Here is a 16,882-nt window from a genome sequence, read left to right on the forward strand (position 1 = left end):
AAAGAAACGCAGAAATTCGATAGGTTTCAAAAGGCAACTGAATAAACGAATAAACAAGGAGACAATGCTATCGTGATTTTTATTAGGGAAACTGGAACAACCACAACGAATCAATAGATAGCGACGCTTGTTTCGTACCAAGCACCAAGCAGGTGCTTTGAAAGACGAGCTCGAAGAAGGTCGTCGGTAGAGTGCTGGCTGTGCTGAATCTAGCGCTTTTGAACGAGCAGCTCCAGCTTGGGTTGCACGGCAACCTCTTTCATAACGTGCGTGACTTCCTTGAGCGACATTTTGCGAACCTTGTGCGAGTTGATCGATACAACACAGTCTCCGATCGCAAGTTTGCCGCTGGCATCGGCAGCGCTATTCTTGCGCACAGAAGTCACCACCATGTCCTCGTCAATGGGCTCAATTGAGAAGCCAAAGCCGCCAGCCGGCTGCTTTTCCAACAAGACCTTGACGAGGCGTCGCGGGGCGAGCGTGTCAATGTTGGAGACTAATAGGGCGTGCTGCTCAGGAGTGATGTTGCCGACCGTCGCCATCTTGTCCAGGAACGTCTCGCAAATGTGCCGCCCGACACCTAGTGCGAGCATGTTGTTTGTGAAGGTTGCGAGCTGGCCAAAAGCTGCGTTTTGGTCGCACACCACTGCGTCTTGGCGTTGCTCCTCACTAATGCATTGAGAGTTGAAAAGAGGAAAAGAAATAGACAAAAGTTAAATCACAGTACAAAACTGCTCGCTCAACGCAAACCAGAACAAACCCCCAATACCTGAGAGTAGCCCATTCGTCCGTCCGCTTGGCTTGTTCGGACGCAATGGCACTAAAGTACGCAGCCGTCCAAAAGCGGAGGGATTGCCAGATTGGCTGAGACGACAGGGCCGACTGCAGGTATTCCTTGTCCCCCTGATCGTTGAGGTGATAGAATGTGAAGCACATGTTCATCAGAATCTTGGCCGGCATAAAATCGTCTGCGAGCGTGCACTCGTGCAGTGCCACCGCGGTGAACTGGATTAGGCGGAAAAACGTCATTTCTTCAACGCGCAAGGTACTCGCGCGTTGCTTGTCAAGAAGCCGCGAATACCAAGCTCGGCCCTTTTCCTGCTGGCAGAGTTCGGCGAATCGGGCCTTGTCATCCTCGGTGATGCTTTCATCACCCGAATCAGCCAGGTCATCGCTGCTTGTTGTAGCGCCTGCGTCGCCGTCGCGGCGCTCGCCTTGATCGACCTTGACCGATCGCGACAAGTCGGTTAGACTGGTCGAGAAGGAGCTCGTGGAAGCTGGGAGAGAACTAGCAAAGATTTGACGCACAAATCGCTTCATGAATCGCGCATCAGGATCGGTCTCCAACACGCTTTCGATTGCTGGCACGCGCTCGTGCTCGACGTCAACCATGGTCTTTTCCTTGCGCTCTGCGTGCATGTGGGAAATCAGGTGCGAGGCAGAGGAACTGGAGGTGACGGATGCCTTTCGATCCCGGTCTGGAGCATGGAGGGAGCCGCTATCACTCAAGGACGAAGCTTGGCGGGAATGTGCGCCGTGGATCCCGGGTTCTTCGCCATCCTGCGACTCTACAGGAGAAAAGACGGTCGGCGATGTGTGCGTGTCAACTGGGGCAACTGGAGAACGGGCGCGAGAATGTGTGAGTACTGGTTGTGGTGTCGGAGCCAAGGTGGGCTCTTGTCCGACGTGCCCGCTAGTTGCCGACGAATGGCGAGTGCCGTGCGCTGGCGAAGGCGAGCCCCCGGAAGCAAGCGGCGTCGCGAAGGACGCCGAGGACGAGTTTTGTGCCGTTGCAACAATCCGATTCTTGGCCGACGTCAATGCAGCTGACATTCCAGCAAACATGCCTTTCGCAGGGCCGTGCGACGAGCTGGCGGAGGTCGAGGAAGAGGACGAGGAGGATGATGAGGAGGATGAGGAGTATGAGGTGGTGTAGTGTGAGCGGAGGCGGAGGCGGCTATGGAGTGTGCGCCGTTGGCGACGAAATCGAGGGCACTTTGGCGCGCGCATTTGTCCGAGCGTCATCGTCGTGATGTTGCGAGGATGTCAGGGCAATCGTAGGATCTGGTGTTGGACGTCCTGTGGCCCAAAAGAGAATCACCGGCAGCCCGTTGAGTTGGACAATTCCAAATCTTGCGCTCCACTTCACGCTTCTCACTTGCATGGAGCGATTACCTTGATTTGCAGCACCCGGGACTGCAGCAGAGTGCTCAGCGCTGAGCAACGCTCGCAAAGTGGCGATTGTCTCGCGCATCATGTCGTTCTCGAGGATGCAAGTCTCGAGCTGCCGTCGAATCGCCTGTTTCCCCGCCCCCCGATACACAAAACAAACCAGCAAACAAAGCGTAGGCAGTGAGAATACGAAGCCAAAAAAAACCCAGCATCAGCAGCACCATGTCAGATGGTGGATGGAGACTGGGGGACGACCCCGAGTCACTGAGAATGGTGACCGAGCACAAGTCCCACCCAGAAGCGAGACTCGTCCTATCCAGACCATCCAGGCCCCTTTACACGCACTGCACACACGCGCATAGCAAAGACGGGCTCGAAGACTGGGATGGTCGGGGGGCTCCATGGAAGATGCATTGTAAGTGCAATGGTCGCAAAATTCAAAACCACTCACTGCGCAGGACGGACTGCGGCAGGACACGGTGGCGGATGTGCCAGCAGCAATGGCAGCGGGCGGCGTGTTTCGATGCGCTGGGAGGTCGCTGGGTGGCGGGGAGGTGCTGCTGGCGACGGCAACCGAAGCCGCGGCGACAGCCAATGGTGATTCACTCTCCATCCGATTCCGATTCAGCCACCAGACCAGAGAGCAACGGCGATGTTGGAATTAAACAACTGAGCTCGTCCATCGTCGTCAGGCAAACTTCAAACTCCAGGATAGTGGAAGGATAAGAAGAGAAGCATTGCACGGGTGAATTGAACCATTGTCAGTTTAGAATATACATTGTATTCAACAACAGCAGTTTATCATTTCAATCTCCAACAAGCTTAACAACACACAACGCGATTGGCAACAAGATGCACACGCACTCGACAGCAGTTTGGATCGAGAGGGTTGTGAAAGAAAATGAGATGCCAAGTTGCAAACCGGTCCATTTCTAGTTACCGCATGCTCTTCATCGAACTCATGCGTGACCGCTTGCGTGGCGCGCCGTTCGACATCATGCCTGGTCCAGAGCCAGCTGCGGCGGCAACACCCATCTCCAAATTGTCTGCAAACTCGCGGTAGCGCTTGTAGCGGAGATGCCAAGTGACACTAACACTGGCGGCAACCGTCTTGAACTGGTGCACCACCCGACGAGGGATAAAGTAAATGTCGCCGAGGTCGAGGCGAACGCGCGCATGCTTGATGCCGCTTCTTCGCATCTGGTTGAGCTTGGCATCTTCAACCCACAGCTGAGGGTCCAAGAGCTGATCGGCGGGCTCCTCGTTGTAGTCCAGGCCAATCATGTTCTCTACCGTCTGCATGCTTTCGGCGTGGAAGGCAATCACATCCTTGCACGCAATCACAGAGGTGGGCTGCAATTGCATCCGAGTAGCCGCGGCCGCAGCAACCCCAGTCGTCGGAACAGCACCAGTCACACTCGCCTCCATAAAGACTTCGTCCTCGGCGAGCAAGGCTGCGAGCCGTTGAGAGTCGCCCTTGACGCGGGCGTCCTCAATTTGCATGCTTCGCGAATGCTGCGACTGGCGGCCATGCGCTGTGACTTGACTGACCGGCTGCAGCAACCCGACTGCAGCGACTGTGTGCCTGAATGGGATGAGCCCTGCGTGGTCTGCGTGACAACCCGTTCGATCTTCCACGAGCTTTTCTCGAGGGCTTTCAACACGCGGACGAATGTACAAGCTAGAGAGCCACAAAACAAAGCAAAAACAATCCCCAACAAAACAAACAAAACAAGCAAACAAAACAAAACAAAAAAGATGAAAAAAAAGATGAAAAGATTGTGAGCAACAAAATGCGGCGCGTCCCCATCTCAACTACAACCCTCAACAACCAAAATAAACAAAAAACACGTACTATTCCAGCTGGTCCTTTTTTCGGCGCTCGCCTCGCCCGGGAGTAGAGCCGGTGGTGGCATCTCCGCCGCGACGACGACCGCTGTCTGGCGTGGTCGCCCCGAGTTCTGACAGCGCAACGACTTGCTCGCCAGGTCGCACCCATAGAATGGGCCCGTCATTGCTATCCTGCGGACGAAGGCCTTTGAGGACTGAAATGGGACCCCACGGCATGACAACGCGCAAAAACGGATTGCTTTCGAGAAGCGCCAGATGCTCCGGGAAGTATCCGCCCAGCTCTTCTTGGAAGCAGCCGACCATGGAGATTGGGCGCATGCCTCCAGCACGATGGGTGCCGTGACTGAAAGAGGCATCGATCGCATTGGCATAGTCGGCAATTTGGGTCGACTCGGACATGTTCTTTTGCCCAAACGCCTCGCGCACAATGCGCGTTGCGGGGTGGTCGCGTACAAGCATGCGGAAGTGGTTGGGAAGATCGGCTCCGCCCTGGTGCACAATGCCAATGACGTGGCGGGCGAGGCCAGTGATGGGATCTTCCGACAAAATCTCTTCGAGGCATGCTTCGGCAAACAGCGCTCGTTCCTGTGTGCTCAGCAGCTCGGCGTCCGCTGGGTACACGTGGACAACAGATGCACCACCATGTGCTTGCACCTCGACGTAGGATCGCAGTCCGCGAGGCCTGGCCGGATTACTATTGCTGTCGCTCCTGATTGACGGCTTCTCATCTGCAAACGGTGTTGGAGACCCACGCACCGATGTCGGTACCGAGGCAGAGGTTGAAACAGCAGCAGCAGCAGCAGCTGCTGCTGCTGCAGCACGCATGGATGCGCTCATCCGTCCTCGCGGGGACGGAGGCGCAGAGTCTGCGGAAAATCGCGACGCATCGGCTACCGCACCCGACAACCCCTGGGCGTTGCTTCGGCCATGAGGATGGTGTGCGTCCACGCCCCCAAACAGCACGTCACGCAGCGCCAGAATGAGCCGGTCACGGAGTGACAGTTGGTCGACGAGGTCGTCGTCACTCTCACTATCGCTTGCGTCCCCAGAGTGCGTGTTGCTCTTGTCGTCTTCTCCGCTGCCAGTATTCATCGGCTCGTGGTGTCTGTCTTGATTGCCAAGCCAACGGGCTGCGTGCTTTCCATGACCGGCCGTTGCGCAGCAGCGACGACGTTTGCAGCAGCCGCGCGAGCACTGGTGCGCTGTCAGCCACCGCGACGGTCCTCCGTGGACGCTTGCGACGGCTCATCCAGCTGCTGCTGGTCGTGCTCTACAGGCTCTACAGGCTCTGCAGCAGTAGTTGTAGCATCGTCGAGTTGCTCGCTGGCTTGGCGTTTGAATGTTGGTCTCTGCGGCTCAGCAGCGGCCGTCTGCGTTTGGCTCGTCGGCAACTCTGTCGGCCAATTCATTTTCCAAATTACAACAACAAAGTAAGAAAGCAGCAGCACAGGGACCAAGGGACCCAGCAAAGTGTGGGGGCGTAGGGGGGGGGGAATGAGTGAGTGAGAGCGAGATGGCGTTTCTTGCATGGCCACTGTGTGTTCGTTTCTGCGCTCTCTTCTCTCTCGCTCGCTCTCTCTCCTCAGCACGACGCAAGCAGGGCGGACGAGGAGGTGTCGTACCAGCTGCTGGCGTGTGACTGTGCATCGCCTCGTCGATCGTTTCCATACAAAAAAAAAAAAGTGCGAAAAACAGAAAAAAAATAAAAATGAATGAAAGCGTTCCATTGAATATGGCTTAAAGCAAAGGCTGTTTGAGCTGGTCGTTGTGGCGAGAGCGGTGAACGGCCGTCACGATAGATGTAACATCAAGCCAACTGGTCCCATCTGCCACATTCGACATTCAACCGTTTTCTACTGAATGACCATGCTCCCCCCCTCCAAAAAAAAAAAAAAAAAAAAAAAAAAAAAAAAAAAAAAGCGCGGGAAACTAAAAGGGTTCAAAACTTGCCTCAGTCTCCCTTTTATTTCGTTGTGTCTACTTCCGACTCTTTTCTCGCTTTTCAATGAGTTTGACAAGCGAGGAGGTCAACTTTCTCATCTTTCGCTATCTGCAAGAGTCAGGTGAGTGGACCTCCACGCACACCATCATCCTGCCCTTCTCCCCCTTTGCTTTGCTTTGAGCCTTTTCGCATTCAAAAGCCCAATGATTTTTGAATGGAGATCGCTGGATTTTTTTTTTTTTTTTTTTTTTTTTCCCCCTCGTTTACTGCTTTTTGCTGTTGTTGCACTGACGCTGACGCACTGTCTGCTCTCGACGACAGGATTCCTGCACTCTGCGTTTACGTTTGGCCATGAGAGCCTCATCACGCGGTCTGCGGCCAGCAGCCTAAGCCGCGAGGTTGCGCCAGGCGCCCTCATCACCTTCCTGCAGAAGGGACTGCTCTATGTCGAGGCCGAGACGCATCTGCAAGAGGTATGCCACGGAGCGCGCAAGACACACACACACATGCACACACGCCTGGTGCTGTGGCTGATCGTCCAATCGCGACACGGTGTCGTTGTCTTGGCTGAGCATACTCACACCATGCTTTTCGATGGCTTTTTCTATCGTCGTCTCGACACACAGGACGGCGCCGATGTGCAGTGCACTGAGCCGTTTTCATTGCTGACGCCGCATGTCTGCAAGTCAAAGAGCAAGGCCAAGAAGAAGGCAGAGAAGGAAAAGGCTCGCAAGACCAAGAAGAAGGACGATGCTACAGGTGCGTTCGGCCTCGTTTGTTGGAACTCTCTGGTTGCTCGATCGCTCATGGGCCGGATATGCAAAACATTCAACTGTCGCCGTTGGTGCTGACCTGGGCTTGCTTGGCGGTCGCTTGGCAGAAATGGACGTCGCGCCAGACACCAAAGTCGAGGCCAAGCAGCAGCCTCTCAAGCTGGCCATGTTCAAGCCAGATGAAATAACAACGCTAGAGAACACAAGCGAGGTAGGTGGCTGAGCCGTAGCAACAGGGGCGTTCAGAATGCAGCGTTGTCAACACTCAGTTTTCTCGTTCTCGATTTTGCACATGGACAGGTCACTTGCTGTGCCTTTAATGCACCCCAAACGCATTTAGCGGCAGCGTAAGTCGGCTTTTGGTGTTGTGAAAGAGGCCTGTGCTGGTTATGTTGAGCGTTTGTCGTTCTCACCATTTTTTCCCCCAAAACCGTGCACTTTGTTTGAACAGTGGTGGTGCTATTGCTCGATTGTGGGAGCTTGGAGCATTGACAAAGTCCGTTTCATCAACCGTCCCGACCAACCAATCCATACTGCTCGATCACGGGCCGAATTGCAAAGAAGTCACGCACCTGAGCTGGAATGTAAGTCTCGATTTGCTCGAGATGACTCGAGGTCCCCTCTTTCGTGCAGCAGCTCATTTCCTGTTGTTGTATTCTGGTGTGCCGTACAGAGGGCAGGCACCACGTTAACCACAGGAGGTTACGATGGTGTGGTGCGTCTGTGGTCCACTGCAGGTAACGTTCCCCTTTCGTGTTTGACGTTCGCCTCGCCCACGCGCTCGCTCACTTTGGTCTTGCTGCTTTGTCATGGTTTATCGCTCGTCATTCAGGTCGACTGGTCAAGGAGCTCACCGAGCACGTCACGCCCATCTTCGCCGTCAAGTGGAACAAGGACGACTCTATGCTGGTGAGCGTGTCCATTGACAAATCGGCGGTCGTTTGGAATGCCGTCACTGGCCAGGCAATTCAACGTTGTCTGCACCACACGGCACCGCTGCTCGACGTTGATTGGCGGACGGAACGTTCGTTTGCCACCTGTTCTGTCGACACGACCATTCAAGTCTGGGAGGTGGGCTCAGCAAAGCCCGTGCACTCGTTCGTCGGTCACTCTGTGAGTTTGCTGGTTGGCGTCTGTATTGCCTGGCTTCTGGAGCATCTCTGTTGCGTGTAACTCGCTTCTGACACAACCTTTCGTATGCAGAACGAAGTCAATTCAGTCCTGTGGGATCCTGCTGCCAACTTGCTTGCGTCGGGCTCGGACGATTGCACTGCCAAAATCTGGTCGATGGCCTCTTCGTCGCCCTTGTTTGATCTGCAGGGCCACAGCGCTGGCATTTACTGCATTCGATGGAGTCCAACAGGAGTTGGATCGCGCAACCCTCACCTTCCACTCCTGCTTGCAACGTGAGTCGCCCCCCCCCCCAGCATTTTTCATGTTTGCTGCTTTCTTTTTTCATTTAATTTTTTTTTATGGATGACTCGGGTTCTAATTGATGCCTTCTCTCACCTCCCCCTCACTCCCTCTTGCTTGCAGCGCGTCAAACGACTCGACCATTCGGCTCTGGGAGGTTGCCAACGGGCAGTGCATCAACATTCTTACGGGCATGTGGAAGGAAGTCTACACGCTGTCTTTCAGTCCCGATGCCATGTTCCTGGCATCTGGAGCGTTTAACGGGCTGATGTGTGTTTGGAGCATGAAGGTACTTTCAAAGATTGTTGAAGTCTTTGTCGTTCTGAAACTGTTGTTTCTGATGATGCTCACGTTTTGCTGCAACACCAGGATGGCTCGGCAGTCAAGGCGTATCGTCACCGCGACGAGAATGATGTCGTTTTCAACGTGAGCTGGTCGCCCAATGGTGATAAAATTGCCGCCGGTTTCCGCAGCCTCGCTGTACGTTCTCCTTGTTTTGGTCTGTTTGTGAGTAGATCGTCGTCTTCAATTCTCTGATTCGATTGTGGTGATTTTTTTTTTCCCCCGTTAGGCTGTCGTATTTGATGTCAAGCCCGGAAGTTTGGATGCATTACCAACTGCTCCATAAGTCAGCAAGGATCGCTCCGCTTGTCTTTGCATTGTGTTAACGCTGTGTGGGTTTTGTGTTTTCTCTGTGTGGTGTTTGTGTTTTCTTCGTACTTTGGCTATTTTTTTTTTGTTTCAATGTTAATCGCACTATTTTTTCTTTCCCCCTTTTGCAAAGCTCATCAAATGTCGGTGCAAAAAGGACTCAGCAATACACGAAGAGGACGAAACGGCCAAAGAAAGAAAAGGTAACACAACGGTTCTATGGTTGTACACAATGACAGCAACACCACAACGGCAACCACTGCTGTGCACGGACGTTTCAAATTCAGTACGTGTAAGTAAACACGCTCTTGAGGAACTCGCCAAAGGTCATGCCAGCCTTCCACTGTGGCACAGCGACGTCTTCCACAGTCGCGCCAGCGGGCGCGTCGAGTGTCTCATCCCAGTGCGGCTGCATGAAAACAGCAAAAGTGTTGCGGGAGATGCCAACGGCCTTCTCCCCCATGGCACCGCGCACGCAGTGTGGGGTGGCACGGAGCTTGCCGCCGCTTCGAATCTGGGTTGACTCGCCCATCTGGAAGGCCAGCATGTCCGCCGGAATGCTAACGCGCACAACCTTGCCGCTGCGGCTTCGAATGTACAGGCCTGCATCTGGGTCGGGGCACTCAACCTCGTTGTGTTGCGGATCAAGGTACATGGCACGCGTGAGACCTGGATGAGTGATTCGAGCAAAATTTCAAATTCGAAAAACAAAAAAACAAAAAACAAATGTCAGCAAAACGGCATAGCGCTTCAACACGACGCCCGGAAAACGCATTCATACCGGTCAGCGCACTGTTGTCCAAGTGCCAGCCACACCAAGAGGCGTATTGCGAGTCATCGCCAGCACCAGCCGCGGCCGCTGGAATCGCAGCCGAAGCCTGAGGGAAGTAGTGAAGCACGCGACCCTTGCAGGTACGTGAGCGCGCAATGCTTTCGTAAATGTGCGCCTTGTGACCTGGCAAATGCCTCTCGGCTGTACAAGCGAGGGAAAACAACAACAAAAAAACGATATCACAGAACGATGTGTTAGAAGCAGGTTGATTCCCAACAATGGAATTCCAAGGCATTTGGGGCCCCCTCCCCCGCAACCAGCAGTAGGCTCGCTTCAGAGCTGGTGCTTGCGCGTGCTGCTTACCATAACTGTCGCACTGCTTGCCAAGCAGCTCGCCAACCGAGACGATCAGCCGACCAAGGTTCTTGAAGGCATCGCCGAATCCGGGGCAATCTTCCTCGGGCCAGATGTTGTTTGAGCACAACTCTGGGAGTGACTTGATGAGTTCTGGGTCGGTCTACAAAGCGAAAACGGTGAAATCGGGGCACGCAATCAGGATTGACCAGATCGCACTTCCCCCCCAACGCCCCAAAACACAACAAGACGCGCTGGTGCCTACCGTCGGCACGTCATACTGAGGGTTGGCATAATACGAGCCCTTGGCAACGTCTACGCAGTCGACCAAGCACAGTGCAACTCCAGTGAGTGACCTGCAGCCAGAGCGCGCGATAACAAACTCAATGATTGTGTTTTTTTTTTTGTTGGTTTTTTTTTTTGTTTTTGTGTTTACCGAGCTTTCCGTCAAACTTTTCCTTGCCGTGACTCCAGCCAAAGCTGAAGCTGCTCTCGGGATGGGTGGTCTTGGCCTGTTGTGTGTCAGGGAGTGAAAAAGAGGGGCCCAGACAACAGGCACGAGTGAGCACAAACGACAAGCGAGCTGGAAGCACGAGGAAGGTTTTCACAAAAAATGCAATCCCCAGTCCCCCTCTCGCTCGCACACACTCAAGCGCAAAATGCCAGCATGAACAAGCATTCACATGCTTCGTGACGTGGCGATTTCATTTGTTCGCTGCGAGCACATTCACAGAGACAGAGAGAGACAGAGAGAGAGAGATAAGGGGGGGGGGAACAAACGAAAAAAAAAAAAAAAAACTCGCCTTGATCGTGTCGGGGAGCGCTGCGTACTTTGAGGCGAACGGGAGCAGCTGCAGGCGACGCGACTGGTAGTCCGGGACATTCTTGACAAACAGGGCACCGAGTGCGTCGGGACCATCGCCAAACGCCGCCTGCGAAGGGAAGGACGGCGAGCGAGAGAGCGAGAGAGCGAGTGAGAGAGCGAGAGTGAGATTGCATTGCACAGCCATACGTTGTCGTGTCGCGCGACAGCACAATGTTGAAAACACAGCGGCAAAGAGGGACAGCAACAACTAGAAGAAGAGAGCGGCAGGATTTTTTTTTTTTTTTTTTTTTGCCAACAACGCACCTCGATCTGGGCAGAGAGATCAGCACCGCTGAGCAGATCGGCATAGTCCAGAACAATCACGCCGTCTACAGTGCGCTCCATTTTGGATGAGTTGGAATGGAAAAGTAAGAGTGAGCCTTGCTAGCAAATAATAGTAATAATAAGAATAATAAAATCAGATAAGTCAAGTCATCCACTACAGTAGATCTACTAGATGGACAAAAGTTTGCCAAGCAACTTTCCCCGTCCAATCCGCACGAATTTTACCAACTCGACGATATAGATCTACATTTGCCTCTTTCCAATGATTCAGGTGGCAGGGGAAGGAGATGACTCAAGGGGGGCGCTTTAGAGTCTTTTTCGCTGGACTCGATTGTAGAGCAGCCTCTCAGACTTGCCACTTCGTTTCTTCTTGTTAACCCCAAAGGAGGGAAGGGTGGTGAAGGAATATGACAGCGATTTCATGACATGCCCTTTTGAACAAATGCCGCTTCTTGAACAAAAACAAATGACAAAAAAAAACCCAGAAAAACAAACAAACAAACAACCAACAAACCACCAGCCAAACAAAAGAAAATCACGACCCAACAAAGCAACAACAAGAAAGCAAGAGTCAAGCACAAAAACAAACAAACAAAAAGCCAACAAAGAAACCAGAAAGAAAGCAGGGTCAAGCACACTAGAGCTAGCTCGACCATGACCTCCTATTCGAAACAATCATCCGGCAATCAGCAATGCAAGAAACCACTCGCCAGCATCATTCATCATAAAACGCCACACGGCGCCGCTCGGCATATTCGACACGTTGGGCCGCACGGATACGCGCCTGAACGACGTCAATGTACAAGGGCAAGGTGAGGTGCATGCGATCGCTGGTCGCAACTCCGACAAGGACATGCACGCATCCCGATTGAACGTCTGCCTCGTGCCGAACAGAGTCCAACACCAGCGCGTTTCCAGTCCCATTCATAACCTGGCACTGCGCCGAAACAATCGTCAAAAGACGCGCCGGCGAAGAACTGTCCGTCACGACAAAGTCAGAGACCGAGGGGAAGTCACGCTCGGCATTCACAACACCCGTCGAAAACGTCAGTGGCACGGTCGTCTCGGCACCGTTGCTTGAAGTGGAATGGAACACAATGCTCGAGTTGTTGCTCAGCTGGAAGCGAACTGGAAGCACAAGCTCGGACAGGGCTTGGTTGTCAGCGGGAGCCACAGACACACCCTGGCTGGTGGACTTGACCAGCTCTGGAGAACTGAGAGAAACGCTCAGCACGTCGCCATCATGGGCTGGCTCGGCGAGCTTGATAACAAACTGGTAGGCAGTACTGGAACGACCGCGGGTTGAAATACGCACCGAGGAAATCTTCACCTCTCGCGCAATGCCTGCATTTCCGGACGTCAGGATTGCGTCCGAGCTGGAAGCCAGATGTAAGGCAAGCCCGGCAGTGGTCGGACGCAGCAGCTGCACGACAAAATCGAGCCGGGTCAGGAAGGCGTCATCGGTGATCGTGGAGAGGCGGTCGCGGCCTGGGTACTGGGCGATTGGCGAGTCGCGAGTGACGGGATCGTTAAACGTCAAGCGAGCTTGCAACGTGTTCAAGTCGTCAACGCCGGCACTCTCGAGCAGGTCAACTGTCGCAGAAAACAGCAACGTGCGGCTCAGCACATCGTCTCCTTGCCGGCTGTACGACAACAGCGGAGTGACGGACGAGAGGCTCGTGCTGGTCGGATTGCGAGACAGGTGAACAGTCCATTCCAGATCGCCAATCTCTGTCAGCATACGAGAGCGCACAGTCATATTCTGGCTGATGGGAACCAACCCATTGCCGCTGTTGATGGTGAGATAGTGCGGCTCCATCCGCTGGAAACGCGTTCGTTGCAGCAAGGCTGCTTGGTCGGACGGACTCAGTTGGCCAGTGACAATGACCTCTTCGATTGCAACATTGTCTCCATAGTGGACAACAGTGCCGGTTGCCGCAGTGCGACTGACAAAGCGGAAACGAAGCGGCAGTGTGCTCAACTGCTCGTTCGTTGCTTTAATGTCAAACCAGTCGCGCTGCAACGACCGCACCACCAGTCCCGACGACGTGGCGAGCATGAAGAGACGGCCATACGTAACTGGCGAAGAGATGCCTGTCGTAACGCTCGACGGAGAAATGATGCGCAATCGCTCGAGGCCCACGTCGACGACCGGCTGCTTTCGGAAGGAGCTGGCGCCGTACGCCCTCCAGCCAGTGAAAAAGTCTGGATGCTGTGCGCTGTAGCAACCCCAGCGCTGGAAGATGTACCAGTTGTCGTCATGGTCACCACCGCGCCGAACAAACGCGTTCTCAGGATTCGACCGCGCGGTCCACATGGGCTGCATTGGTCAAGTAGACGCCGGCTTTGCATGAGGGACGCTCCATGCACGCTTGCTTACACTGGTCGAAAGAGACGCCCTTGACCTGATAGATGCCAGCCGGTCCCTTGTCGCTCGCACGGTTTGCAGATTGGATGACCTCGGACCACGACTCGTGCTGGACTGGTGCACAAGTCGTGTGTGGATTCTTGCACATTGTACAAGCTTCTCCATTAAAGTAGCGGCTTGAATCACCACACGACGAGCAGACAACGCCATCAGGAAGGTTGACAATGTCCATGTGCGTGTCTGCCACGTCCTCGTTCGACGCTGGCACCTGACGAGCAATCAGCCTGCCTTGCTTGGGGTCCTCTGCCATGACCATGTGATTGCTTGCCGAGATGACTTGAGAGAGGGTGACATAGTCGCCAAAGTGCACTCCCACCTCGTCCGCCTTGGCCGGGACTTCGCAGTCAGCACCAGGTGTGCTTGCGCACACTTGCAAGTAGAAACGGGTCAAAAGGTCGAGCTTCAAGCCGACAAGCTCCTGGTTGGTGCCATTGGACAAACGCGCGACAGCCAGCACCTGCAGCACGGGCACCAACTTGTACTTGATCGGAACTGGATTCTTCGACACTGTCGTGCTCCACTCTTTGTCACCGTCCATGTTTGTGGGGTCTTCCGGATCATTTGTGCCTGCGGTTGGGTCACCACCCATGAACGTCTCGCGGCGGGACTCGGTGCGATCCTTGACGGCTTGCTTAAGGGAGCTTTGCTTGTTGATGCTCAAGGACGTGTCGATGGAGCTCGACTCGATTCCAGAAGACGAAAGCGACAATGATGACTTGAAGGCATCCGACTGTTCCACGCTCGACTCAAACTCGGTTTGTGCCATGGTGTACACTCGAATGGACTTCCCGCCCATGTGGACGCCGATGAGGGTGTGGGTCCCCACCTTCTCCAAAAACCGAAGGTAAAGGTCGCCACAGTTTGCATGGATTGCGGTGCACGCCGAACGATCCTTGCTCACTCCAGCGTGCGAGGGAAGCACAAGACCATCACAGCACGCGGGCGGCGGGAGCGCGTTGAACATTTCAATGACATGGTCGGCGAGCGGAGGCGTGTCATCCAGGAACTCTGCCACATATGTCAAGACGGTGCCAATGGTGGTGATTGAAACAGATTCGGACGACTGATGCATCTCTGAGGCCTGCTTGTAGTCGTTCGACGCCGAAAACTTGGCACCTCCACCTTCAACGAGAGCACTGAACGAGAAGGAGGTTTCGATGGACACGTCCACTTCCAAGCTTTCTGCGTACTCGGACGAGGTCGTTACGAGGTGGGAACGACTGTCAAACTGCGCGGAAGCGTACGGAATGACGGCGACGCGGTCAGGAAGCATCGTGCTGCCATCAGCGGTCATGCGACGCATCGAGTAATCCACCTTGAGGACAGGCAAGGTGAACCCGGGATCGACGCCAGACGACGGAAGAGGGTTGCCCTTGAAGATGTGGTATCCGAATCCGAGCATGCCAATGTTCTTGTACGACGTCACGCCACTCCCAGGCATGTTGATTGTCGCTCGTGCAGATGCCATACGAGCGTCCAGCTCCAGCTGCTCGAGAGCAACCGTTTTGGTCGGCAGATCGGACTCTTGGCGAGTGTGGGACGCAGACAGCTCGTTTTGCAGATCGACCACCTCGAGTTCGACGGACAGCTTGGCCAAGTCCATGCTTGTGCGTGAGTCGACAACTTGGCTCTCGAAACGCGCTGACAGCGTGTCGCGAGCAATTTGCGCAACAAGCAACTCGGCGGAGAGGTGCGGCTCGCCTAGTTGGATCAAGGATTCAACACGCGAGATTGTGCTGTTGAGTTCGAGGATGCGGGTCTCGGCGAGAATTGGCCAAACGGCAGCAGATGGATCGAGGCCTGTGTTGACATCGCCGTTCGAGCAGCCATCACGCGAGTAGCACGACTCGAGGGCACTCGGAGGATCAGAAAGACGTGCACATTCGGATGGAGTTGCAGTGGGCCAGAAATGCGGCGGATGGGATGGATCGCGGCGAGTACAGGTGATGTTACGAGTGCGCGTGCCAGCGCCGCACGCAGGTTCACAGGATGACCACGTCGACACTTCCCACTTGAGCTCACATCCAGAAGTGCAGTTGCAGCTCGGGCAGGTTGTGGAGTTTGGCATCTGGAGACCGTGCTTCTCACAGAGAGACACCGAAACTGGAACTTCCGAGCCGCTACTGCCAGTGTTGTGCAAGCATTGAAGCGTCGATTGCCGCGCCTCGGAAAACTGGCACGAGGTTTCAGTGCAAAGACAATCGCCACAGAGCTGTCGATACTCGTAGTCACAATCGAAAGCATCGCATGCAACTGTTGCGGGCGGGCGAGTGCTGGACCGACAGAACGAATCGTCCACGACAATGTATTGAGGCTGTCCGTTGTCGCTGTGGGTGCGCTCATAGCATTGAATAATTGCGTGTCGAACACCTGCGCCGCATCGCGCAGAACAGTCGCTCAACGAAGTGTTACGCCAAAGGAAGCGTCGCAGGTTGAACGACAGAGTAAACTCGTCACGGTCGAAACTCGCTTTACCGACTTGGTCCAGGTCGAGGCGGAGAGCGAGTCCGTTGTTGGCAAGATCACCATTCAGCCACGAAGCCACCAAATCATCGAGTGCCGACTCAAAGGATGCATCCGTGACAACCCGCTGCTGGTTGTCGCTGTTGGTGATGTCGAGCTGTGCGATGGCGGCTGAATTGAGCTGCGGCAGTGAGCTCGTACTAGCTGGGTGCCAGTCAGAAAGCACCGAGTACACCAGGTAATTCTGTGGACTGGAGGCCAAAACGGAAGCGCCCAGTGATGCATTCGAGACGTGGACCACCTCGCCAGCCAAGCGAATGTCGTTGGCAAGATATGCCAGATCAAACGACACAAGAGGGAGACAATCGCGCTCAAAGCCGCCAATGACACGGACGCGATCAAGTGCGAGCTGCACAGCACGATCAGAGACGCCCTGAATCTCCAGGTAAGCGGCCTGGGTGGCATCCACATTCGCCCAGATGTGTGTGCGTTGGCCAAAGACGCGAGTCGAACGAAGCGGCAGGTCGGCAGAATTGTACAGGACAATATCAAACACCTCAGCGTAGTGCGCTGGATGCTCATCCATGTACACAGTCGGAATGGAGAGCTCGACTCGATGTACGACAGCCGGTGCATCAAAGGTAACACGCCAGACGGGCTTCAACCCGGAAGCACTGATGGCAGGCATGCCGATGTTGCTTGTGGCATACTGTGCATCCGTAGCCGGAACCGTATAGAGCTCATTGTGCGTGTCATTGCCAGCCTGCGAGGTCGAAAGGAGTTGTGCGCCAGATGGCCTCGCGGCCGACTGCCAGAACTCCAGCTGGTCCTCGGCAATTGACAGGTCGACGAGGTACTGCGACTCGGGTGAATTAACCTCACGACGGCTACGGCGGCTGCGACGCTCATCATC

General features: G+C 54.6%; 5 protein-coding genes across 5 annotated transcripts; 1 reads left to right on the top strand and 4 right to left on the bottom strand.

The window, feature by feature from the left end:
• Window positions 1-60: 60 nt before the first annotated feature.
• Window positions 61-2,299, bottom strand: CAOG_04280 (hypothetical protein). The gene is made up of 3 exons (XM_004348055.2): window positions 2,176-2,299; window positions 770-2,079; window positions 61-669 (listed from the first exon to the last, which is right to left on the bottom strand). Exons 2-3 carry the CDS (start codon window positions 2,023-2,025, stop codon window positions 210-212), a joined length of 1,716 nt encoding a protein of 571 aa, XP_004348105.2. The 5' UTR covers window positions 2,026-2,079; window positions 2,176-2,299; the 3' UTR covers window positions 61-209.
• Window positions 2,300-2,933: 634 nt separating this feature from the next.
• On the bottom strand, window positions 2,934-5,716 carry CAOG_04281 (hypothetical protein). The gene is made up of 3 exons (XM_004348056.2): window positions 5,646-5,716; window positions 4,028-5,416; window positions 2,934-3,853 (listed from the first exon to the last, which is right to left on the bottom strand). The coding sequence occupies exons 2-3, from the start codon at window positions 5,113-5,115 to the stop codon at window positions 3,109-3,111; spliced, it is 1,833 nt and encodes a 610-aa protein (XP_004348106.1). The 5' UTR covers window positions 5,116-5,416; window positions 5,646-5,716; the 3' UTR covers window positions 2,934-3,108.
• A 276-nt stretch (window positions 5,717-5,992) lies between these two features.
• Window positions 5,993-8,918, top strand: CAOG_04282 (Tbl1xr1 protein). Its single transcript, XM_004348057.2, has 12 exons — window positions 5,993-6,086; window positions 6,287-6,438; window positions 6,592-6,724; window positions 6,846-6,949; window positions 7,039-7,085; window positions 7,190-7,322; window positions 7,412-7,475; window positions 7,571-7,851; window positions 7,942-8,144; window positions 8,275-8,440; window positions 8,521-8,631; window positions 8,723-8,918. Exons 1-12 carry the CDS (start codon window positions 6,029-6,031, stop codon window positions 8,777-8,779), a joined length of 1,509 nt encoding a protein of 502 aa, XP_004348107.1. The 5' UTR covers window positions 5,993-6,028; the 3' UTR covers window positions 8,780-8,918.
• Window positions 8,919-9,004: 86 nt separating this feature from the next.
• Window positions 9,005-11,180, bottom strand: CAOG_04283 (hypothetical protein). Its single transcript, XM_004348058.2, has 7 exons — window positions 11,058-11,180; window positions 10,732-10,860; window positions 10,365-10,440; window positions 10,194-10,243; window positions 9,938-10,091; window positions 9,584-9,775; window positions 9,005-9,471 (listed from the first exon to the last, which is right to left on the bottom strand). Exons 1-7 carry the CDS (start codon window positions 11,136-11,138, stop codon window positions 9,086-9,088), a joined length of 1,068 nt encoding a protein of 355 aa, XP_004348108.2. The 5' UTR covers window positions 11,139-11,180; the 3' UTR covers window positions 9,005-9,085.
• A 613-nt stretch (window positions 11,181-11,793) lies between these two features.
• On the bottom strand, window positions 11,794-16,657 carry CAOG_04284 (hypothetical protein; the record flags this gene model as incomplete). The annotated part of the gene is made up of 2 exons (XM_004348059.1): window positions 11,794-13,398; window positions 13,484-16,657. 2 exons carry the CDS (start codon window positions 16,655-16,657, stop codon window positions 11,794-11,796), a joined length of 4,779 nt encoding a protein of 1,592 aa, XP_004348109.1.
• Between the last annotated feature and the right edge of the window lie 225 nt (window positions 16,658-16,882).

The sequence above is a fragment of the Capsaspora owczarzaki genome, assembly GCF_000151315.2.
Source record: "Capsaspora owczarzaki ATCC 30864 unplaced genomic scaffold supercont2.6, whole genome shotgun sequence".
Taxonomy (NCBI): domain Eukaryota; class Filasterea; order Ministeriida; family Capsasporidae; genus Capsaspora; species Capsaspora owczarzaki.

Coding starts and splice junctions, on each gene's coding strand:
- CAOG_04283 (XM_004348058.2), bottom strand. CDS start 11,138: ATGGAGCGCACTGTAGACGGCGTGATTGTTCTGGACTATGCCGATCTG. Junction 10,244..10,364: donor AAAGTTTGACGGAAAGCTCG/GTAAACACAAAA, acceptor TCGACTGCGTAG/ACGTTGCCAAGGGCTCGTAT. Junction 10,092..10,193: donor CTCAGTATGACGTGCCGACG/GTAGGCACCAGC, acceptor TTCGCTTTGTAG/ACCGACCCAGAACTCATCAA.
- CAOG_04280 (XM_004348055.2), bottom strand. CDS start 2,025: ATGACGCTCGGACAAATGCGCGCGCCAAAGTGCCCTCGATTTCGTCGC. Junction 670..769: donor GACGAATGGGCTACTCTCAG/GTATTGGGGGTT, acceptor TCAATGCATTAG/TGAGGAGCAACGCCAAGACG.
- CAOG_04281 (XM_004348056.2), bottom strand. CDS start 5,115: ATGAATACTGGCAGCGGAGAAGACGACAAGAGCAACACGCACTCTGGG. Junction 3,854..4,027: donor AAAAAGGACCAGCTGGAATA/GTACGTGTTTTT, acceptor GTGGCTCTCTAG/CTTGTACATTCGTCCGCGTG.
- CAOG_04282 (XM_004348057.2), top strand. CDS start 6,029: ATGAGTTTGACAAGCGAGGAGGTCAACTTTCTCATCTTTCGCTATCTG. Junction 6,950..7,038: donor CGCTAGAGAACACAAGCGAG/GTAGGTGGCTGA, acceptor GCACATGGACAG/GTCACTTGCTGTGCCTTTAA. Junction 7,476..7,570: donor GCGTCTGTGGTCCACTGCAG/GTAACGTTCCCC, acceptor CTCGTCATTCAG/GTCGACTGGTCAAGGAGCTC.